This window comes from Odontesthes bonariensis, chromosome 14, assembly GCF_027942865.1.
Source record: "Odontesthes bonariensis isolate fOdoBon6 chromosome 14, fOdoBon6.hap1, whole genome shotgun sequence".
Taxonomy (NCBI): Eukaryota; Metazoa; Chordata; class Actinopteri; order Atheriniformes; family Atherinopsidae; genus Odontesthes; species Odontesthes bonariensis.
The window spans coordinates 16070899-16096246 of record NC_134519.1 but is presented as its reverse complement, the minus strand read 5'-3'; the positions used below and the strand labels follow the sequence as shown (position 1 = coordinate 16096246).

Genomic DNA, 25348 nt, shown 5'->3' with positions numbered 1-25348 from the left:
GAGACTCTGTACTTTCAAAAGAAAGATCACATATGTACCACATAGACACAAACATGTTATTAGTGCTGCAAAGCGGTGCTGCGACTGCCACATCCACAGATAAAATTACAAACACATGGACGTCAGAGAACGATTTTGAAGAAATATGTGCTTACAGGTTTGGATGAAAGCTCACATCCCGATTGGTTTAATTTCAGAGCCAAACAGTTCTGTGTGCCTTACATGATGACAAGGTGAATAGAGCATGAAAGACTATATATATATATATATATATATATATATATATATATATATATATCAAACGTTCTCAATCGTTCTTTTTTCGTTTTTATATGTCATCAGTAGAAATGTGTCCGCTGAAATAAGGTGCAGCCTACGCAGAGCATAACAGGATATTAGTGTGCATGTTATCACGCACAGTGGGGCTTTGTTAATGGAGCATGATCATTTTGAATGGAACATTATGCTTCCTGCCTTGTCTCTTTTATTAACCCCTGGCATTTGTCATCATCCTAAGAAGAAAAAATGTGATTGATGTTTATACTGTGTCTGTGTAATGGGATCAAAGTGGGAGAAAAGATGCAACTAAAAGAACAGAAGCATGTACGAACGCACTGTGCTTTGTCAAATAGCAAATGCATCATTCTGAGGACTGTGCATCGCTTGCTAAAGTAATTGCTCACCAATCTCTGTGTTTGTTTTTTTATTCTCCACCAGAGTTAAAAACAGGATTGAAAAAGATGATATGACTAACACAGACTTTGTTATAAATATATTAAATCATGCCCCGTTTATTCAAAAAAACTTTCAGGTTTTCAAACTGATGAAAATATGTAAATGTATGTTTTTGTTGCATCTAAGCTCAGAGCTCAGTCAAGTGAATAAAGGTTGTCTAATTGTTTTGATTTTTTGGCTAATAATGTTGGCAAATTTGTTGCATTTCTTAGTAGAGAGGATGTCTGGGTTTGACTGTTTAGGAGGATTTGTGAGTTTTTCAACCATAGAAAACTTTAGCAGCAATGATTTGAATTAATAAGTTTACCGTAAGCATTATGAATCTCTCACATTGTTGTGGAGAATGTTGTCTCACTCTTCTGTACAACGCTGCTTTAGTTCATTGAGGTTTGAGAGCATTCATTTATACACAGCTCTCTTAAAATCCTGAGTAACCTTTCAATTAGACTCAGGTCTGGACTTTGTTGGACTGTTGCAATACCTTGATATTTAAGTCATACTGTTGTAGATTTGCTGCAGTGTTTGGGATCAGCAAACTTTAGTCGCAGCTGGCAGAATGACTGTCTTTACATTTAACTCTAGAAGACTCAATGTCGTCCTGTAGCTGCAAAACAAGTCCAAATCATAAGACCTTCACCACCGTGCTTGACAAATGGCATGAGATGTTTGTGCTGGTATGCCGTTGTTGAACATTGTGCTGAGCATGCCAAGCTAACATCTCTGCTTTGGTCTCAGATGTCCAAAGGAACATCTGAAGTCCAGAAGTCTTGTCGTTAGTTCAGATGCGACTTTACATACCTAAGTAGTGTCGCCATGTTCTTTCTTCTGGTAATTCCAAACAATCCATACTTGTTCAGTCTTTTCAAATTGTACTGTCATCAACTAGGCCTGTAGCTCTTGGGTTTAATGCAATTTCTCTGAGCAACATATATTCCCTATTCTTAACTCCTGTTAAATAGTGATAGAATACATATATATAATCTTCATGTTGTAATCTTAAGGTTGTTCTTTTTACATACGAAGGTGTATTAATAAAGCAAACAGCACAAATAATACCTAGCTTAGTTTTACTGTTTTACTGAATCTGTGTCTGTGTAAACATATTCCTAGACCCAAATGAGCTTAGATCACTGATATGAGGAAATGTGTCTTGAATGTGTTCCAGTCATTTAGGACAAAGAAGAGTCACTCACGGGTCAAGATTAGTGCATGTGGAGTCAAGATTGAGTATGTTCTGTTATGAAGGAATATGTATGCAGATCAGTGGAATGAAATAGAAATAATTTGAATATAATTCCACTTTGGCAAACCAAACACAGAAGCAGCATCATATGTAAGACAACCAGTAAAAACGACACATAATTAATTTTACAGTATCAATTAAAAACTACTTATGTTAATGTCTGGTATTTTAAAGTCTCATCAATCAAACCACCAGGGTAAAAAATATTAAAAGCATTTGAAGGGTGGGTCTTTCTTTCCTACACTTTTTTGTTATCAGAACACATATTTGGTGATCTTTCAAATTAAAAGAAATGAAAAAAGTAATTACAATGACTGTTACTCATATGTAATCGTTTAGCATATCTTTTTGAATTTACAGACATTAATCTGCTGCTGGAGCAGCCTCCCTGAGATTTTCTATTTTTCTGGCAGCCTTAATTTGTTCCCGTTCAAGTAAAAGAGCAATGGTGATAATGCTAAAATGCCCTCAGACTTTATATATGTGTTCTCATATCTTAACAATGTGCTCCAAGGAATATTAAGTACCGGCTTACCGCTACAAGTCTTAAAAGAGGCAGACCCAAAGGAAACGAGGACAGAGTGCAGTCAAGTGGCTCACTCCAAACCCTAAATGATCCACTTGAATAGAGGTTTAAATTAATTTGAAATTGATTTAGGAGCTCCTGTACTGTCTCTTGCTGTTATTCTGACAGCAAGAATAACAGCAAGGGCATTATTGCTTTTGGGAGAAATTAATTTATTCATGTATTTCAAGAGATAGGTTAAGAGAAAAAACATTTTTTCTTTAAGTTTATTGTTGAGTTTTGGGACAACTTCTGGTGGTCTAAAGTGGTTTTGAATTTAAAGTCCTTCCTTGCTTGCTTTACACATCAAAACAAAAAGCTGCATCCATCTCAAGTATACGCGTAATTTTGAGATCTTATCTCGTAATCATGAGATACTATCTCGTAATTTTGAGATCTTATCTCGTAATTATGAGATAACGTGGTGAATTTTTTATTTTTGAGTGAATGCAATACTCCATCTCAAGTACACCTGTGCACCTGCTAATTGTTCACAAAAGGGCTGCATATTATGAAATATGATATTATGAAAATAGGTGATATAAAAATAGATATAAACAAATACTTCAGTACATGGTTTTTAACTCAGTTGTAATAAAGAGGGCTGCATTCCACCTCTGCGCCTGTGCGTGCTGGTTAATTGTAAATCTTTACCAACTTTTACCTTCCTTTTTTATCTAATTGAATTAAGTTTCAAGTGGAATGTAGCCCTCATTAATGCACCTGCGATCTCTTACTATTTCAAGCCAAAATGTCTGCTGAGAAAAGGGTTCTTAGTTGACCGGGATTTTTGCAATTCAAGCGGTCTTTTGCGATATCGATATTGCACATGTTGATATTGAGATGATAATAAATTGTTGAAAATATTGTGCTGCCCTAGTTCTCAATAGAATAAAAGGTGTTGGTGTACAGCAAATCGGTCATTATGTATCGGACTCAGTGGCGTAGCCACCGGTGTGCCAGGGTGTGCCGGTGCCACCCAAAGAGGCAGCTGGCACACCCAAAAAATTGCGTTTTTGCACCTGGCAACCTGGCATAGCGTTATTTCTGATGAAATAATAAATGCGTTCAATCGCCAAGCCACGCCGTCTTGCCCTTTAAATTGAGAGCTGCGCAGTGCACACAGATAAGCAGCAATATCGTTGTGTCCTTCACTCTGCTGCTAAGCCCAATAGTTGTGTTCAGATGGTTAAATAGCTTTGGTGACCATGCGTAACGTTGATACCTTATGACTCTGTGAGAGTGCATGAGTACGTGCATGAGTGTGTTATATTTCAGTGTGCTTTTTTGTATTACTGATTTATTTGAGAGCACTTTTAAGAAAATAAAACCAAAAACTGAACTATCCTTGATTGCTCTGTCTCAAACACAGTTATCGACAGTCAGTTCACGGAACACCCTCATTTCTCCTCAAATAAACTCTTGATGACTTATTAAGCAGACATACGACATCTCTGAATGTAACTGCACTAACAGGCAGTGTTAATTAATCTTGTGGTGACACCGCTCATAATAATCAATGAACATTATAATATTTCAGCATAACCGGAGGCTGGCTTGCTGAGATTTATAAATGAATACAGCTTGGAGAAAGACACAAATTAATCCAAACCCTAAATGTATTTTTAATGTATTTGGATGTTTTCATGTTGGGAACTGTGGTTGAAATCTTGGATCAGTTTCAGATTGGCAGCTCTTATTGCCATTTGCATGAGATTCTATTTAAGTTCCAGGCCAAAGAGGAAGGTTTACAGCTCTGAAGAAGACGCTTTCATGCATGCACAAGATAGACCTTTACACATGCTAAATTAACAAGTCGTGTTTGATTGAATTATAAAGTAATCCTGTCACATTTGCCGACCAGCTCAGCTGAATTTGATTTGGCAATGCTTCCTTATCCACAAAGTCAGCCATGTTGTACTTTCTCGTTTTTGCAGCTCAGAGAAGCCAAACAAAGCCTTTGCAGACTTCATTTTGCTTTTTAAGTGTCTACAATTGTTTTTTTAGTTGCTTTCAGAGAAAGTGGGAGACTATGGATATATAGACTCAATTCAACCTTCAAAACTAGATGACAATATTTTCTGCACAATGTTCCCTTAAAACTTGAACACAGAGGGCTGTCAATCTTTTTTCTTCTTTTACAATACAAGGTTGATGTTCAGTGTAGTTTGTCCTACACTCTTTCTCTGTAATAGTCATTTAAAATAATCTCCGTTTTTGTCATATTTCCTTCATACCATTCTCCTGTACCCTGTGGTTTTTTATTTTACCATTTCTAATCATGACCCATACACACAGTGAATTATTTTTATTTTTTTAAAGCATTTGTTTGTTTGTTTATTGTTTGTATTTGATTCCTACTAATCAGATCTCGATCTTCAACTACAAATGTAGATTTCGCCAAACTAAAGTGATGATCAAATATGCAAGTACTATTGGAGCTGGAGCTGGCCTCCATGTCCATGTATTATTCAGACCGATGTTCTACTGTATTTTTAAACATGAACAAAGATTGGGTCCACAGAGGTTTCTGTGTCTCAGCATCTTCATTATCAGTCAACACCATGTGAAAGCCCAGCAGTTAAACCAGCAGGATACAAATCAGTTAACAGGATGAGACACATTTTAATGTGTACACTTTGTCTTGTATTTCAGTGTCTAATGAGCCGGGCAAGCCTCTACGTTAAACAGCTTACAACTGTAAGTGATATTGACGCTGCCTTTTTTTTTTATAGAATGATGAACATAATGTGAAAAATATAATGCTGTTTGGATCCTGCATTAATGTATTTTTTTAATGACGTGTTATTGTTTCTGGTTGTTTTTGAAGCTGCATTTTTTGTTTTAGCTCACTGCTGAAGTTGTCTTACATCAGTATGATGTTACTTGTCAGACTGAAGTGTTTGTCAGAGCTTCATGTTGAGCACATTAATATTTAGTAATCAAACAGATAGATTTGATGATGTATATTCATCTGCTCAGATGGTTGCTGTACCCATGTTTCGATACACTGTAGCACTTCTTAACACGATGCACCATTTAGAAAAGATGATTCAGGGAAGGTCATAAAATAGGGAGAAATTTATTTGAACTAGTTTAATTTGTCTATGCACTTGGTTTAAAATTTCTTAAATGGCTAACTGTGAACATGAACCAATTCAGCTTGAATCAGCTGAATTTTGAACTAGTTCTTGTGTGGACTTGCACAGTCCTGATTAGCATTCTACTGTATGTAAAAATGTAACTTCATATTGTGACTGTAATGACACCAAGGTTTGAAAGTTGAGTCTACATGGACATTTTTAAGTTCATAAATGTAGATGTAAATATACACAGTTTATAAATATCCCAAGATTGTAAACACCAAAGAAAAGCACCAAAACTTTGAACCGGTAACAAAACATTCAAGCAGGGATGAATTTTATTCAGTTTATTTGTTTAATGTATTATTTCTCCTCTTCTTACTTTGTCTCCTATTGTCATATAAATGTATTAGTACATCATTAAGTATCAGACTTCACAATCATGTAATCTAATTTATTTTTCTTTCCTTTGGAATATTCTAAGAATTTTTTCTTTGTGCAATTTGTAAAATTCATTCTCTTCTATGAATCGTCCATCCTTTTATCTGTTTTCTAAACCTTCTTAATCCAACTCGGGGTCGCATTAGTGTGGAGTGTATCCCAGCTGCCATCAGGCGAGAGGCTTTTGAATCATGATGAAAAAAACAAGAAGTCTATGATTCCTATGTGTGCCCTAAGATATTCAAGCTTTTGTCCTTGTGTTAAAGCAAAAGTAAAAATAGATTTTTAAAAAAAGGAGAAATTGGTACGCCCACAACATGCATTTTACTTTACTGCGGAGCAGTTGTACTTCATTGTCATGGTTACCACAGTGATGTTTCTGTAAAGGTAATTTTGATAAGAAATATTGACGATTGGGAAGTTTGAATTGGTCATGAAGAGACGTTAACACATGTTTTGTCCACTGCTCTATCCATTCTGTCTTTCTCTGTTTCTGTCATGGGTCACCATTAATTGCTTTTCACAAACAACCATCAGGGTCATCTCTTAATGGGAGAACATTTTCAATCATTAAAGCCTGAGTCATACGAGAAATATGTTTAGAACGTCACAAAAAAAAAATGGTACGGAGAAAATGTTTTTTGGGCTGGTTTCAACAGCCTCTGAGCTCTTTTTATGTGGTCCATCATGACAGACAAGCGGCTTAAACATGCCAAAAATCATCATGCTTAGGGCATAGATCTAGAAGGCATGGAGGAGTCTCATAATAATCCAGAAAATATGCAAAACTTAAGCAAATAAAACCTCTGTTTTTGTTTTTTGTGAAGCTATTTTAAAAAATTCCATGAAAAATATGCTGCATCTGTTATAAAACTATTACAGCTATGGTGAAATGACTAATAAGATGTTTTTAGCTTTACTATGTTATACTTTAAAGGGAAGGCTATTTGAAAGCATCATTCCATAAGCAGCATGAAAGTGCACCATTCACATCACTTGATGTGACATCAAAAGAAAGTGTGTTCAATTTGTTTACAACCTGTCAATTTTGCATGAGCAATAGAACGAATATGCAAATCATCTAATTTCCACTGGTGCGTGAGAAGAAGCGTCTTCATCTTCTTAACAGACATTTTCTATTGAAAGATTCATTTTTCTGCTGTGACATGTTCTCACTGAGATTTACTTTGCATGTCACATAACAGTGATCACGGGACAAAGTGATAGAGTTTGACATTCAAGGAATCAGTAATCCCCTCAACTTTTACCACAGTGGACTTGTGTCAGCTTAAATCAACACTTCATAAACACATCTTGATGTCAGTTGACAGTTAGGAAAGGATTCAGATCAAAGCTTGTTCCCCTGTTATGATGATACCCTTGGTTAATTAATACACAACCAGACCCCATATGGAACTTGATAACACTTGTGCTTGGTGCAAGAAGAACAAAAGTGAGGCGAAATTGGCTTTGAGCACGATTCCTTAATTTGAAAATCTGAAAACAGACCACATATGAGAGGATGTGAAGCGAGTCTGGAAAAGAGAGGAACATTCACATGCTTGTGTGATTTAGCCGACCTTTGGGTCCTTTTTAAATAATTTCTCATCTGTGACGGAGCAAAAGACACAACTGATCAACTTAACACCTGAGTGACTTCTGTGGCCTCAGAGGAGAAAACTGACACAGACTTGACTGAATTCTAAAATGATGATGGGGACGATATCCTTTGAGGTAGGAAGCCCTTTCAGCAAATAAACGACAGCCTTTGTTAAAATTAATGAAGAGGAAACGTCAGACTTCAAGATTGTCTCCAATCGAGTGCTGTCAGTCTCATGACAGTCTGCTTCTTGTGCTGCTGTCAACATCTTGTATATCCCAGGAGAGAAGTTTGACTTGACATGCTTCATGGTTTTATCAACAAGGACTAGTTCCCTGTTCCTTTTACTTTGTTTGATTGGATTTTTTTAAAATCTGAAAATATCAATCCAAAATACCATTCACATGCAGGAGTTTAGACAACTAACGCAGAAGAATGACAGATAGGGAGATGGCTCTCCCTGGTGGAAATGCAATGCTGTGTGTGTCAGCGCCATAAAGATGAATTCCAATGCTTTACTACTTCACTTCTCCAAAGCTTTTACTTGCATGATGTATAGCTCATCAAAGATAAGAATGGCTCAAATTAAAGCTGTAAAGACTGAAATATCCTAAAACTGAGTCCAAAGTATTGGTTAAGCGAAAACAAAAAAACTACTATAATGAGTCAATGCATTTTTTTTTTTATTAGATGTCATAGTAGAAGTCGGTTTATTTTCTCTTTAGAAAGTCTCTTATATATGTCCTTCAAGAAAAGGATAATCAGTCTGTTATAAACAATGACATCTAATAACGCTTATTCCATGCAGGTTGGAGTGTGTGTTCAATTATTTCTTAATTTGGCTGGTGTTACAACAGTGACATCTAACGACCACTGGAAGAACTGCGTGAAACTGGTTTGGAATGCAGCCTTTTTTGGACATGCTAAGTTACAACTCTTATCGCTCAAACGGCTTCATTGCGTGTTTTTTTTTTTTTTTTTTTTTTGTTCTGTATTAACTATAACTCTAATCTATCATCATTATAAGCTGTCCCCGGCATGTAACAATATCAATACATATTTTAGTTAACGCGGTGTTGTTCTAAAAGACAGTGGCAGCGAGGTGCAGAGGGGTGTAACCGAACGCAGCCATTCGGCCCTCGGTCACATGCCAGTCAAGCTGGATCAGCTGACTCTATCCTGCTTCTCCTTTTGATGCTCTTCTTCCTCCATCGACGGGTAGCGCTTCTTAAAACAGGACAACATCGTTGCATAGGCTTTCCTAGATTTCAAATTTTAGCCAAATATAGCTTGCTGCTCAAGCAGACTAGATCGCTGAATAAATGCTGCTAGAGTGTATGATGAACGGACACGCCATTCTTTATACGGGGGTCACTGTGGCCTTCTGGAGTACCATATTAGTCGTCGGTAAGGTTATAGTTTCCCCTCAAAATTACAAATAATGGTGTGATTAATGAATGCAATTGCATGTTTAATTACATTTTCTCTTTGTGATCCTTACGTCGGTCGTTGTCGCTTCGTGGCAAGGTTAGCTTTTTCGTTTGACAGCTATAAGTGGGGACCTGGCTAAATCTTGGTACTAACGCTGTTGCGGCTGTTATGTTTGCTAGCTAGTGCTGGTAGGTTCGTTTGGAAATTGACTCTTATGACGTTCATGCATGCGAGTAATTGGACACCAAATCGTCATATCCTAGACATGTCCCTTAGAATAATCTACATTTAATGTAGTGGCATTAAATCTAAATATGCTCAAGGATTTAGTTTAGCATCTGGCTAGCACTATAGTGTTTAGCTAATGCTAGGTTGCTCAGAGCTAAACTTCAGAGGAGATAATGTCAGGCGGTTAAAAAAACTGAACAACAGTTGTTCCAGTGTATTTTGATCAGTTTCACCTTTCCTGTGGTGGAAGTCATGCCGAGATGTTAGGTTTCTCTATCACTCAATAACGCCAAGCTAAAGTTAGCTGTTTAGCTGCGTGAAGCTGACTTCCCAAACAGGAACTGCAGCAGTTTTCACGTGAGAGTGAGCCATCACACAGAAGCTCAAACCTCTTTCCAGGACTTTAGAGTTTAAGTGTGACTTTGTTTCCCATATGAATCAGGGACCAAGTCTATTTGTGCCTTAACATTTATGGCTTTGGCAAATTGGTTCTCTTTCCTCAAACTGTAATAATCAGCTTATAACTTGCAAGCTGATCAATATTTGTATAAAAATGATCTTATTTTTTCCACAGGTATCTGCTATACCATATTTGACCTTGGATTTCGCTTTGATGTGGCATGGTAAGTACTGTATGCTTTATTATACAGTCTGCAGTTTAATGAAATGGTTGGTACAGTGGTTGATAGTCAGTCCTTTATCATCGAATGCTTTGAGCCCTGTTGCCAAAGTACGGAAAAGCACAGGTCTGGTTGAACGTTTTTATCACCTATTACACTTTACTGTCGTAACAAAACTGAACCTTTTGTCCCTTCCTTAATTTATACTAGTGTTAGGCTGTCTACTGTAGCACAGAACTGTTAAGCCTGCCTTTTGTATGACCATTACAGATTTAACATCCTTTTGTCTTTAATAGTAAGATAGGGTGACATTTATCTGTCGTCACCTTCTGGATCAAAAGTAAATTTTTTTTTAGAATTTTTAGGGCTCAAATGGGCAATGTCAGTTTTAAAGTGTGCTTCATATGTCAGACCTGTATGATTTAGACATTTGCTTTCTCACAAACACTCCTCTTGTTAACGTCTAAAAATATGTGGGATATCAGCATGATATAGTCATCATAATGTCAGCACACCTAGAATATAAATGCGCATGTTGAAGGTGGGATAGATATTTCACTCACATGAACAGTTTAAACAAACATAAAAAATTTAGAGCTCTATTTGGAGCTTAAAATAATAAATGTGGAAAATTAATGAGACTGTCATTTAGAAATTCATTTGTGTCTGCTGCTTGTTTGGGACATGTTGTAGTGAGCTGGGTTTTTCTCCCCCCAGTAATGGGCCTGTTTGATGAGCTCATCAGTGGCTAAACTTCAAAGACTCGTAGTTTGCCGCACAACAAATTTAGTCAGGAACTCCAGTAATGCAATCAAACAAAATATGACATATGCTATGCAGTACTGTCCAATTCTGAAAAACTGTATCACAATAAAGTTGAAATTTAAACTGCTGACAGTCCCATTTTGATGCTCACACAATGGCTTTACAAGATCGTGTGAATAGTTTAAATGTGTCCTCACAAGCTGAGGTCTTCATGAGGTTATTCTTCTTCCCCCACAGGTTCCTGACAGAGACTTCACCTTTCATGTGGGCCAATCTTGGCATCGGATTGGCCATTTCTCTGTCTGTGGTGGGGGCTGCGTGGTGAGTACTGAAAACAAAAAATGCAAAGAAACAAAGAGCTCAGATGGAAGTGTATACTATCATCTTCTGTATTTTCAATTGAGAAGCTTAAAAAAAAAACTAATTGTAAATGTAAGATGTGGTATTATATCATTTAATGCTTCTCTTTTGAAACATTATACTGAAAATATCACTAACACAGACTCCTTTCTGAGAACATTATGAATACTTAGGGTTCTGTGATTATTTGGTAAACCATAAGCTATCATCTCATTTTAGTGCGTTGCACAAAAGTTAACATATTGATAAGCTTGCACTGTGACTGGAAGAGTTCCGATGTAGTTATATATATATAAAAACAACATATTTGGTACTGAAGATTTTGTTTGTGATATGAGAAAATGCGGATATGAAAATAACGAAAAGTGGCTCCGAATGCATCAAGATGTTTGTTGATCTGGGTGAACAGCCAGCCAGAGAGCTCTCATCTGCCTTGATTTAATGCAGAATCAGCTGAACAGCTGCAGATAAAGGCTTGTTAGAACCACAAGCTTCTCACAGTGCAGTTGAGCTTACAGAGACTTGGATGTCAGGGCCTCAACATATTGTATTCTTACAGAAACCAAATCAGATATGCAGGGAAGTGGATTAAAGATGTATCCCTGACATTACAAGATTATCTCTCTCATTTCGTGGTCTTGTAACATTCCCCTTAATTTGTAACTAATTAGACATCAGCCGATATGTGTGGACTCTATGTTCAAATTGGATGTTAATACTTGTGGTCAGCCACATTTAACGCTCATTGTCCAGCTCAATGTTTATTTATCACTTGATGGACCTTTTGCTAATTGTCTTTTTGGTTGTTTCCTAGGGGGATCTACATCACCGGCTCAAGCATCATTGGTGGTGGTGTCAAGGCTCCACGAATCAAAACCAAAAACTTGGTCAGGTGGGCTTCAATGGGAACAAAAGCTATTCGGACATCTTCACATTACCCTATAACCAATGAGTGCGGTTGAATACAAGAGGTCGAGACTCGAAACGAGAACTCCTCTCTCACACTTTGTTTTTTTTATCTTTTCCTCTAGCATCATCTTCTGTGAAGCTGTTGCCATTTATGGGATTATCATGGCTATTGTCATAAGCAACATGGTGGAGGTAAAAAGCATTGTTGATCTCTGTGTTTTTTTCCTTAAGAAATGATGAAAGGAGCCCTGCTCGGAGAGCAACACAGTCCCTGAATTAAGCTGGAGACAGAAAAGACGGAATGATCTGAAATAGGATTCAGACAGCAGAACAAGGATGGATTGTTGTTTCTAAAGATAATCTCTTTCATCTTGTAGGACATTCGTGGAACAACCCCCGAGACCATCGGAGCTCGAAATTACCAAGCTGGTAAGAAAGCAGACATGAAGAAACCCACTGATAGCAGTCTTCCTTTATTGATTTTTATTTTTAAATCGCATTTATTTTTCAATCGACAGATTTGACAGTTCCACTGTGGATTATTTCTGATTGTCTCTGACTCTCTCCTTTCGCTGCACTTTAAGGTTACTCCATGTTCGGAGCTGGTCTGACCGTGGGCTTTTCCAACCTTTTCTGTGGCATCTGTGTCGGCATCGTTGGCAGTGGAGCAGCTCTGGCGGACGCCCAGAACCCCAGCCTCTTCGTAAAGATTCTCATTGTGGAAATTTTTGGCAGTGCAATCGGCTTGTTCGGCGTCATTGTAGCCATTCTGCAGGTAAATGCCTCGCAACTTCTCCCAGTTTTACTTGTGTTCGTATTGAAAATACTCTTAACGACTCGTTTCTTTTGAATTTTTTTGCCCCCCTCAGACATCGAAAGTAAAGATGGGTGACTAGAAGACGCATTCACGTGCTACGAAGAGAAAATAACTGCTGGAAAGTAAAAAAAAAGAAAAAAAAGATGGATTGTGTAAATACATCGTAAATTATTTAAATGTCTCTATTTGCCTGGTATTATTTTTAGCCATCATTCATGCAAGAGGGGGGGGGTTATGCGTGCTCTGTTGTCGTGTCTGAAGGGACACAGAATGTTGGATAAGAAAACGAAGAAAAGGTGAAAAGTTGCTTCACCCGTGCAGAGAGAATATAAATAAGTGAACCCTGAAACAGTTTTGGTTGGTGAGTAGAAAAAGTAGCCTGTAGCTTTGTGCTGTTGAGACACTAACAGTTTGCAGCTTTTACCCCTCTTGTGGAATGGTAGTTAAAAGTTACTGTGGAGTATTTGAAACTGTTGTGTATGCGTGTGTGTGTGCTGGACATGTGACCTTTTTTTTTTTTTCCCCCTGTGAAGCATGAGGATGTCTGTTCTTTCCTTAGCCTGGTCTGTCAGTTTTTTTTTTTTGTTTGTTTTTTTTTTTTGGTATCCCATCTTTATTAATTTCAAGCGACACTCAATCCACACGGTGGCCCCCAAACAGTGTTTATCAGGCCTCATAACGGTGGTGGAGAATTCATGAAGTTTACAAGAGAGTGTTGATTTGAAATCGTTAAAATTACAAGACAGCTGAGCATGCTTTTTGAGAGGTCGAAAAGAGTTCAATCATATCAGCAGACCTTCGTCCTGGTGTTCTTTTCTTCAGTTCTTGAAAGTGTAACGTCACAAAGCTGTCTACATTTAATACTCACAAACCTCCTGAACACAGCTGCCAGTTAGAACCACCTGGCTGAGTTAATTTTAATCCAAGTTGTGATCCTCTCCTGTGATTTATTATTATTATTATTTTTTATTTTTTTTACAAGGATACATCAGACACAAGGTAGGATTGAGTAGCCTTGACCTGGAGGAGGCCAAAAGGGAGACCTTTTTTCCAAAGTCATCTGGGTTTTCAAGGAAATGAAGATGGCCTTGGCATGAAACGTTTTTTTTTTTTTTTTTTAGAAAACATAAAAATGAAACCGTCCGTCTTTGTGACCCTTACACGTTCATAGACTGGAAAGAAGAAATGATCTTTATCACAAATCCCCCCCCGTAGAATCTGTTAATGCTGACTTTAGCATCAGCATCATTGAAGTGGATCCTTGGAGACTAAAATGCTTAGGATGAACTGGCCCAGTGACCTGGATTTTAAGCAGTCTCAGCTGATCTGCTGCTCCACAGTCCATTACATAATTCACTTCATGCACGTGGAATTTTAATATTGTCCCGAAAACTGTTACTATGAATCCTCATATAATTTTACTTTGTATCTGTCCTGTTTTGAATGTACACGTTGGTATTTGATTTTAAAATGTTGACTGTTCAGTTTACCAAATAATTTCTAACATTCCTTAAAGTTGAGTGTGAAACTGAAGTATGTGTGTCTGTAGGTATGATAATCTTAGACATCTGCAACATCACAACAAAGTATCGTTAATGCCTCATGATGTATCAGGACTTTCTCGTGATCTGGCTGTTCTTCTGTGTTTCAGTTGATTTTAAATTGGGAATCGGTGCCACCAGAAGAAACAAAAGCGGTGTGCACAGAGTAAATGCTGAATTACTACTGCTTGTTGTCTGTTCAATGGCGAACTTTATTGAAACACTCGACGCGTCATCCCACAAAAGTGACAGACCGAGGCCAACTGTCGACTGTCTGATAGCTTTCCGTGTTTTCTCCACCACAACTTTACTGAGGTGCATTGTTGTTTGATGTACATAGACTGAGCCTTACAAAGGTGTCAAAACGACATGGCTCTCATATTCAGATATAGATCGAACTCCAAGATGCCTTTGATAACCCAGGCCCTGTTCCAAACTCCAGACTTTCAGTGAGTGCAGATGATACTGTGTGTCCATTAAGTGTTGATGTGATGGTGAACTGAAAGTAACTCATTGTTTTTGACATTGTGTACAGTGAAAACAAAATCAGATTTTCCCTCTGGCTTCATGAACGTCCTTGAAAAATAAAATGATCTGATCAATATCTTTGAGGTGTTGTTTTTTTTTATGTGTGTGTGTGTGTGTGTGTGTGTGTGTGTGTGTGTGTGTGTGTGTGATTCACCTTTATTTAACCAAGTATCCTGCCAGTTGTGGGGGTTAGGGCTGACAACTCAATGGCAGGAGCTGTATGTGACTCCTGTAGTGATTATGTGCTGCCTCTAGATGGAGCAAAAAACTTCTATATCTGTCCTGATGAAACTGGTCCTGAACGCATCTGTCTTGTCCAGTTGACTTTGGAGATTATTTCATACTATGCAGGTGATGGTGAAGAGAGCACCTGTTTGTCTGTTATGAAAATAAATGATCTGATAATTATATGAAATGTACAGACCTTTAGATTATGAACACTTAAAGGCATTAGAAGTCAGCTTCCTGTTAAAGTGCAATTATTTTTTTAAGTATATCTTCCATTTTCAAACAAACAACAAACCTTATTTATCTGCACTAAATGACTTATTGCATATTCCCCCTTAAAAGAGAGTGTAATCAGTCAATTTGTGACCAAGGCCCAATCCCAATTCCTCCCTTTGGCCCTGTCACTTTGCTTTTTCATTCTTACAAGTATGCTTGGTTCCTCTTTTCCTTTGGATCAGGGAACTGTGGTCATCTAGCCATTCAAATTGCTCCCAATACACCCGGTGAAGGCCGAGATAATAACTGCTCTTTGACTCCCATTATTTAAGGCACACCTTACCTCTGCAAAAAGGAGGTAAGGTCCTGATGTCACTGAAAATCTTAAACCTGTGATCAAGGGTATACTGCAGAGTGTGTGCGAGTTTATGGACTAACCCATTCATTTTTGAGGCTGCATAATCCTTTCTGTGGTGCGTCACGTTAAGTAGTGTGCTGTAAGTTCTTTTTGTTGTCATTTTTTTTCCTGGAAAGGCAAATGAATGACCGGCTCATCTCAGCTGCCAGCACCAGCTGCCCTAATTGGATGAGCTGGTAAGGTTTAGGCATGAGATAGGAGGCACTGATTTTGTGTTGAGGCTTATCTCTGATGTCAAACAACAGAGGTTGTGTGACAACGTGCAGATGTGACTGGCTGAATTTTGTTACAATAGATATGCACTGTTTAAAACACAGCATTTATCCTTTGCATTCAGAGCAGAATTAGGAGTATGCCCACTTCTCTGACCACACCACTGTGTGTGGCTACAGGTTGTGTTGAACCTATAGTATAAGTTCATTTATGGCTCAGTTACAGAAAAAAAAAATCATATTACAAGTGTGTCTGAGGTCAATGTCCGTTCATACTTCCTTTATATAGTCAAGTTTGTATTATTGCTACCTTTTGAAGGACATCTTTCTTTGAATAGCGCTCTTTCGATTAAATGTACAGATGTGTAGACATTTCCAGATAAATGTCAAATCATGCTGCATTGCAATATTTATTTAAGAATAAATAAAGTGAACTCACTAAAACCTGATTATCTTTTGTTAACTAAATGAGACGACCCCAGAAACAAAACGATATGTTCATTGTGGTTGAATAGAAAGTGGAGTTTACATGTTTGTGTACTGGAGCACAATTCTATCGAGCTTCTGAATTTATATTATTCAACTCCCATTATCATATCTAATTAAAACTTTTTTTTTTTTTAAAGTACTTTGTTATCATAATAACTAATATAGTTATTACAGCCTTTGTCTTCTGTTGTGCGAGGCTGGCGAAAGTGGGTAGGCCTACATGTAATGCTCACTTCACTCTTATCAGATGAACAAATTAAAAAGAGAAAGGAAATTCGGACCATGCAGGCTTCCGTAGGCACCAGAGCGAAGGGATCTGCTCGCTGCCTCAGCCTGAGAGCATCTCTCTCCTGCTTTCTTATCACCATCACCAAAACACGGCGGGATGACGGAAAAAAGGGGGAACAAACATCCCTCTCCTCCCCGGCTTGCGTTAGAATACCGTTAAGAGTTACGTTAGTCGCCTGGCTAGCGTCACGCTTCACAACATGCAGCTTTTTCCCTGATGATGAGGATACATTACAGCCAGTCTGTGGACGCGAACAGAGCATAGTTATCCTGAGCAGAGTCGAGCTGGGCTGAGCCTCTTGCTTTTAGTGTTTTTCGTGCATTTGATACAACGTTTCTACAGCTCAGTGCTCATTGTGAGTTGATTTTATTGTTCTTTTCTTTTCTCGGCTGATGCGAACAGAACCAGCAGTGCTCCTGCGGAGAGGAAGCACAGACAGAAGTATCCGCCTAAGAACACAAGGTAGGTGCTCCATCTGCATGCTTTCTGGGATGCATTGTGCATTTAAGCATGGCATCTTGCCTTTGTTACCTTTAATCCTCCACATTTGTGTCCAGCTGTCCTGCAGCTTACAGCGTTTAACTGAGTTTTTCTTATCGCGGAGATATGATCGGAGGTACTGCCCCCTACTCTCCTTTTGTTGTGCACATTTCCACGAACTAGCAGCATCCTTACACCCGCCATACTGGGCTTTCCTTAGCCTCCCTATACTGTTCTTTACAGTAAATGAAACTACCTCAGAATGCAGAGATGAATCAACCATGCATTCCCTCTCTGTTGGGAAGGAGGAGGTGAAGAAGGTGCTGATATCTACTTTGGAAGGGCAATTTTCCAGATGTTGGGGCTATTATTAGGAAAACATAGGAACCTATGAGTAGACCACAGCATCTCATGTCTAATGGTCCAGTAACAGCACACTAAGAGCAAAGCGCACCATTGTGCAAAGGCAATGAGGGAACGTGCCAGAAGACGAGGAGCAAAAGTAGGCATCTTTATCACAAAGCTTAACCCAACCAGGCGTTTACACAGAAGCTGTGCACCTAGACCGTAATCTACTCTGACATCTCTCTCGTTTATGACACAGTATCTCTTTAGGGCTGCTGTTTCAGAGGCGAAAGTAGCCAGTGGACTGGAACTACCTCACTTTGAGAAGTTATCCTCATGCAGAGTTGGCTTTGGTGGAGTGCATTTAATAATTTTGCCTTTGATGCTGTATGCAGGGAGCTTTCTTCTTGTCCTGTTCAATTCGGCGTGAATGCAATTTCAGTGCTCGTGTTTATCATCAGACCCCATACAAACAGGTAAAAGCTGCCACCAAGCACTGTTTTCATCATTGATTAATGAGCTGATCGTTTCCTTGATTAAGCACCCTGTCAAATTCGAGGAAACAGAAATGTTCCTCACTGAATCCTCTAGCAAAAAGTTATGTAAACACATGATTTGTTTTGTCTCTCTGTCAGTTAAACCCAAAGGTTTTCAGTTTAACAAAGACAGTTGTAAAATATCCACAACTAAATAAACTAGAAATAGAAAAACTGACTGAGGCACAAAATTTGTCAAAGTGCTCGTCGATTATTTTGCTTTCGATCGACCATTAACAACCCCCCCATCATATATTAACCATTTAGTTCACTGAGTAAACACTCACAGGGCGTAATGAGCTATAGGATTGCATGTCTGCCTCGATCGACAAAGAAATATCTGCTGCAGCTCCATTTACTCGCTTGTCCTGAAGCTTTGGGCAGTATTGCACCGTACTCAGATGGAGTCTCCTGTGCCATGGACTGACAGACCTTTTATTTCCTCACTGAAGATATTTTGAAATGTCGCAGAAGGAAAAACCCAAGTGCAAAGAGTACATTTAACTCATTGGCTGCCAGCCATTTTCAGTGAAGAGAGAACCATACTGCCAAGTGTTTTACAGTATTTTGACTGATTTTCCAAGACCCACAAAAAACTGTGTCTTATGACTATGTACACACTGAAATTACCAAACGAAAGAGTAGACTCTCTTCTTTCATCAGGAAAAAAAAGTTTGTTTCTACCATTTTCAGTCCTTTAGTAATAGACAGTAGAACATAGGTTGGTTTCACCAAAAACAGCTGTTTTTTGTGCAAAGTGGCACTGCTGCCACCTAGCGGGTAATTTTGCCAGTATATTCTCTGTTTAGTGTTTACAAGCCTAAGATTTAGTGACGAACTCCGCTAGATTGTCCCCCAGCCCGCTCCGTTAAAAAACGCAATTGACGTCTATAGACGTCTTTGGCAGTCAACGTTTTTTTTTAAATTGACGTCTATAGACGTCAATGGCACCGAAAGAGTTAATACAGTAAGCCAAAATCCCATTTGGCTGCTTTAGAAGTTAGGTCCACTCTCTCTGGAAATAGATGGCTGTTGTTATCGTCAGTAAGTGGACTTTAGAGGGTTTCATTGACTGCTGATTTAAAGGGATAGTTCGGGATATTTGACATGGATCTGTATGGCATCACCATAACCAGTGTCGTGCATTCAAACTGACTTACCCCCGACAGTGTCCTGTGAGCCGAGTTTTTGTCCAGTGTTGGTCAAGGCGAAAGTAGTCCGGCTTGTTTGTAGGGTCAAGAAATTAGCGCGTTTTTCTTCCCAAAACAGTACGTGTGCTAAAGAGTGATTTATTTCATCACAAAAACCGAAGCCGGCAAAAGTCACTCCTCGTTATCACTTGGGCCCTATACTGTCTCTCATTGTGTATCAGTGCGCACGTCATTCTGACCGCGAGCTGTGCGCACGAGTTCACTTTGTTTACTGCTCGGGAAGATGTCTGACAACGAGAGCGACGAGGAACATATTGACTTCCGTTCAGAGCCAAGGGGGTATCTTTATGAACCCGTTTATACTGAGGAGGAAGTTCGCCAAATGGACTTAGATCGGGCAGAAAGAGAGAGGGTGGACAGAGAAGTGATGGAAACAGAAGCTGGAGCCACTGCTGGAGCTGCGATACCCAGGGTGGCCGACAAATCCTGGTGCACTTGTTTGAAGTGCGAAGTAATGCAGACAGAGGTGGAATGTTACTGCTGCCACGAGTGGGATTTAGTTATGCCCCAGATACAAAACCTTTCCATAGATGAGGATGTTGGCGGCCGCGGGACAGCTGCTGCCTGCATCACAAATAACGGGGACTTCCCTGCACTCCTGAATGCAGGCGTCTTGAGAACTTTTTTCCATGTTCCCAAGATCAACTGGAAGAGGCGTCCCAGACCAGCTGGACCCGATGGCCAGTTGTCTGCAGAGTAAGTGTTGAGCACTGCCAAAGAACAGAAAGACTCGTGCGCACAGCTCGCGGTCAGAATGACGTGCGCACTGATACACAATGAGACAGTATAGGGCCCAAGTGATAACGAGGAGTGACTTTTGCCGGCTTCGGTTTTTGTGATGAAATAAATCACTCTTTAGCACACGTACTGTTTTGGGAAGAAAAACGCGCTAATTTCTTGACCCCAGCAAACAAGCCGGACTACTTTCGCCTTGACCAACACTGGACAAGAACTCGGCTCACAGGACACTGTCGGGGGTAAGTCAGTTTGAATGCACGACACTGGTTATGGTGATGCCATACAGATTCATGTCAAATATCCCGAACTATCCCTTTAAGGAGTAGTGTCTCAGTGTTTGGGTGAGCCATTTCAATGATAATGTGCAGGCATCATTTGACCATCTGCTGTGAAAATCTGCTGTTTTATCGGTGAACTTTCCCCGGGCGAGAAGGGGTTATGCCATCAGGATGCTTAATTACAGGTAGCAGGGTTGCTTCTGGTTGATCCCATCAATCTGGAACTAAAAGGTCACAGGTGTGACTGATCATATTATGGGTCTTTTGGGTTAAAATAATAACGGTTCTGGCCCCATGTTTTTGCTGAACACATTGGATGACATTGGATATTTCTAGTGTGTTTGGCTGCCTGGATACTTGACAGATATGGAAACAGACATAATGTAGACACAGCACAGAGGACAAAACTCATGTAAATGACCTACACAACTTCTGTGAACATTAACCATTTATATTCACGGTTCAGCCCGTCTCAGAGGGGGAGAGATTGCAAAGCTTTGATTAGAATGTTGCTCTGCTCCCACGATGTTTTTATCTGCTCTGCCGTCTTGCATTTACAACATATCCTACTGCTTCAGAATTAAAGTAATCCTGGACGTGTGACAACTAATCATAATCGTAATCATAAGCAGAACGTTTGGGCAATCGCTACTAGATTTTTTATTTAATGACCCAATCTGTATGATTCCTCTAAAATCATTAGTCAGATTGGGTTTCTCTATGAGAGAGGAGGCATATATATGCAGACATACCGGCCTTTTATACGTTGGGCAGTCATATCACAAATTCTTCTTATCGGCTTGTTGCTTGGACATAGCATTGTTTACGTTATCCAAACCAGTGAAGTAAACTGTTTCAGTACCTGTAATTCTTTCTTTTTCAGCCATTTTGTTGTAGATTTGCTGCTGTCTTTGGAACTATTGTCCTATTGCAGGACTAAATTTGAGTCAAGCCTTAGCTCTCAGACAAATGGCCGCACATTTGACTCTAGAATACTTCGGTATACAGAGGAGTTAATGTTGGACTCAATGACTGCAAGGTGTTCAGGTCCTGTGGCTGCAAACCAAGCCCAAATCATCAGCCCTCCACCACTGTGCCTGACAGTTTTGTGCTTGTTTATTCATTTTTGTGCATTTTGGCCAGACTTCTCCACTTTGGTCTTGTCTGTCCAAACTTTATTTTGTGGTTTATTCAGGTGAAAGTTTGCAAACTTGCCAGGTTCTTTTTTTTTAGTGAGAATAGCCTTTCTCTTGCCAACCCTTCCAAATGGGCCATACTTTTTTTTTTTGCTTGTTTTTCTTTTGTCTTAGACTTTAACATTTAAACAGTGACTGAGGCCTGTAGAGTCTGAGGTGTAGCTCTTGGAATTTTTTTGGTCATTTCTGCGTGCATAGTGGGGTCTGACTTTGGAATGGATTTGTTGGGACGTCCGCTCCTGGGAAGATTGATAACCGTCTTGAATGTTTTCCACTTGTGTAATAATAATAAGAATCTTAATCACTGTAGGGTGATGAACTCCAAATTGTTGGAAAATAGCCTTATTACGCTTTCCTGATGGATGGACAACATTCGTTGCTTCTCTAGGAACATTGCTGGTATCTTTCCTCCTTTGCTTTGCGTTAACACACCTGAATGCCAACCACACCAACAAACTGCCCAAACATCTGCTTTTATAGAGGTGCTCACACTTGCTCGTGATCAGTTAATCAAATGCCTCTGATAAGCAGGACTTTGCTGTTAATTACCCTCTTAATTCCTATTGAGGCAGTACACACTGCCTCTTAGTTTTTGTTAGATAAGTAATGACATGGTGTAATATGTCAGAAGCTGTATTTATCTCATTCTTACATTACAGCTGCTAAGAAGCAAACAGTTTTCATTATGTCCTGATACAGAAAGCCTTTGACTTGAAAAAGGTTGTACAGGATAACATTCGCACAGTGTGATAGCTCACATAGCTTCTCAAGTACACCTTGCGGTTACTGGTTGTAAATATTATGCAACATCAAATCTGAATGCACTGGTGATTTTTACAGGATCTTTTTAATGCAAATCAGACTCTCAGGGTTACTGTGAGGCTTGACTCGAGTCTACAACTCATAGAATTATTAATTTCTTCATACTTACCAAGTCTGGAAAGCAATTGGGAATATTTACTCAAAGGATGCTTTTACAGTAGTGATCAGACCAGTGATCAGAACAGCTCAGAGAACAAAGTCAGTTCTCTGGCTTTTAGTTAACATTAGCGTATTCAGTATAATCACGACTATCAATAAATCAGAAGTCACATCCATTCTATGAAAACAAGTCCTAAACTTTCTTCCTCTACTCTGCGAGATTTGGCTTGTGTTTAAACCCTTTTTTTTTAATTCACTCCTTAAAGGTGGGGTAGGGGATCTTTTTCTGGAACATTTTTTTTACATATTGCTTGAAATACTCTTCACACCCCCATTGCAATCAATTAATTAAAAGTTTTGACACAAATATGAAAAGTTTTAGTGGCCCCTAGAATGTACAATCTAGGAAAAACACTATCCAATCATACTGAACGGACCGTTCACAATGATTGGATACTGATGCCGTCTATCAAACTGCAACCTGCTCCTCCCTCCCCCTCCTTCCCCCTGTGCGCGTATCCTGCTCCGTGAACGAATTACACGTCCAGAAGCTTGGCAGGAAGCTAAACTAGAGCCAGCTTGGCTAGCACCTAGCATTATTAAACGTATAGTTATATACTAAATACGGCAACGATCGATGCTTGCTGTCAGAACAGCGCTCGTGCACCTTCGTGCTCGTGCGCGTTCATGTACTCTAGAGGCGTGCCTTCGGGGGGGAAAGTGAAGAAAAGGGTTGGGACTTTTTACCTGTGTATTTTCAAAATGCAGCTTCGCTGGACTCAAAATCCAGGATCTCCTACACTACCTTTAATATATGTTTAGACGGTAATTTGCCTATGCGCTTAGAACGACCTGAACTACCGACTCCTTGTGCAAATATGATGTGAGCGTTGTTTGACTGGATCTGTTTCAGGGGTATACAGTGAAAAATAAATTTGTAACTGTCAATGGTGTTTTTTCCAAATGTCAGTTTGCTCTGACACACATTTCCATCAGTGGCTGGGGCTTCATATCTCTATGTCGCTGTATAATCTGTTAAAATGCTCTATTATTTTCAGCCCAAGGCTTCCTATTAGGTGTATCTCATCTGTAGTATGCTGTTACAGTATTTGGATCCTTGTTGAGTCATTTTTCTTTATCTGCTCAGTCTGGAGGAATGTGCTTCTATTTGCAGGGAGCTGACAATAATCAGGTTACACTTGAGCAGGTGAACTGTCCTCCACTTCTCACAGAGCGCAGCGAAATGAAGCTGTGAGGAGCAAACAGATTGTTTCACATTGGTTTCCTCAGGTTCACTCATTATCCTCACCTACCTGTCCCGGCAGTCAGCAGCAACAGCAGCTGCCACGGATTCATTCTCCTGGTCGCTCTCTGATGTTGGGATTTGTTGTCATGGTAACTAGCCAGGCCTTTCCAGGAGATGAGTTCTGTGAAAAACACCTGTGTGTATGTTTGTGTGTGTGTGTGTGAAGTGCGCTTTGTGGTTCTTTTGTTCTTTTCCTGTCCGGTGTCTTGTTCATCTCCTCTATCATCAACTACTAAAAGGCACAAAAGGCCCCTCAGCCATACGGGGATGTTGCTGTTTAAAGGAACACTGACGGTTTTTGGGAAATGCGTGTTTGGCTTCCTTGTAACCTCTCCATGATGACAGCATCCCCATAAGTGAATGTTCTGGGGCCAAGACGAAGGCTGAGTTGGAACTCTCACCGTATGCACCACAGACTAAATAACTGAAGTGTGGTGTGATGTACAGTATATTTGAGCGAATAAACAGTAGAAGCCTATGCACCTTTTCCTACACAGGAAAGCTGTGTGTGTCATCATGTCACATTGCTCTCCTTGTGTTACTGTGGTAATGCACAAACAACTGGTCGTAGACTGGTGTGGCAAATACTGTGAAGTAAGTTGTTAGTGAAAAATTGCTTAGTAACTGATCTTGATAACCTCTGTAAGAAAATAAAAGATCGCACATCCTATATTGGTTCACTAAATTGCATGTTCGTATCAAATTTTGGATGTTGATCATTTTAAGCTATTATCAAAGTAGAATTGTGCACATAAAGTAATGATGGGCCCCTTCATTCCGAATATGTTATTAACTTTAAGGGTTTTAATAAATATTTTTTTTAATATTTCATGTGTTTTTTTTACAAAGTATTTCAAAATGAGAGAGTCATCGAGACATATTAAAGCCGATAGTTCGTATTAGTTGGAGTTCCTTTTAAAGGACCATAGGCTCTTGTCATCTAAGTGTCTCAAGAAGAGGCCAAAAAAATGGCACCCCAGTGCTACAAGTGATAAAGGTTGAAAAAGATAAGCCCCTAGTTAGTAACAAGACAATTCGTCAGTGAGGTTTTAAAATTTGGTTAAAATCCTCTCTATGGAAAAAAGAAGCAAAAGTTACATCAGTGATTCTTAACCAGGGGTTGGGTATCCCAGAGGGTCGTGATTAGGGATGGGAATTGATAAGATTTTTATGATTCCAATTCCATTTTAGATTCTGCTTAACGATTTGGTTCTTTATAGGTTCCCTTATCGATTCTCATTTGGAGAAAAAGGACAACAAACCGGTCGATTAGCATCAACTTTGTTTAGTTTAGAAGTAACACGAGTCATGACCTTACAAACCCAACAACGGTGAGGTCCACATTCGTCTATCATGGCCTGGGTAATTTAACTCTTCCCTGCTCTGGTGAAAGGAGAAGCTGGAGGTAGACGTGAACTGGGGGTAGTTCCACCAGCCTCTGGCTCTGAGCCAGTCAGGCTATGTCTCTCATGATTTCATCTAAATGTAATGCCTGAGAAGGCATTCATTTAACCTTAACCATTACTAATAGCAGATTTTACAATGAGGCAAATGGCGCTAACATGATAGGCAGTGTTTGTTAGTTAGTTACCTTGCAGTGTTAGCTGAGGACATGCTAA

The 25348-nt window shown here is 39.3% G+C and overlaps 2 protein-coding genes across 2 annotated transcripts in view; both read left to right on the top strand.

The window, feature by feature from the left end:
• The first annotated feature begins 8812 nt into the window (after positions 1-8812).
• atp6v0b (ATPase H+ transporting V0 subunit b) lies at positions 8813-14942 on the top strand. The gene is made up of 8 exons (XM_075483129.1): positions 8813-9074; positions 9901-9949; positions 10949-11032; positions 11886-11963; positions 12103-12172; positions 12358-12409; positions 12565-12755; positions 12850-14942. The coding sequence occupies exons 1-8, from the start codon at positions 8990-8992 to the stop codon at positions 12874-12876; spliced, it is 636 nt and encodes a 211-aa protein (XP_075339244.1). The 5' UTR covers positions 8813-8989; the 3' UTR covers positions 12877-14942.
• A 1798-nt stretch (positions 14943-16740) lies between these two features.
• b4galt2 (UDP-Gal:betaGlcNAc beta 1,4- galactosyltransferase, polypeptide 2) overlaps positions 16741-25348 on the top strand; it is a 188946-nt gene continuing 180338 nt past the window's right edge. Inside the window, exon 1 of the mRNA XM_075483127.1 lies at positions 16741-17180. The gene's annotated coding sequence lies outside the window, so the exon portion shown is untranslated. The remainder of the gene's footprint in view (positions 17181-25348) is intronic.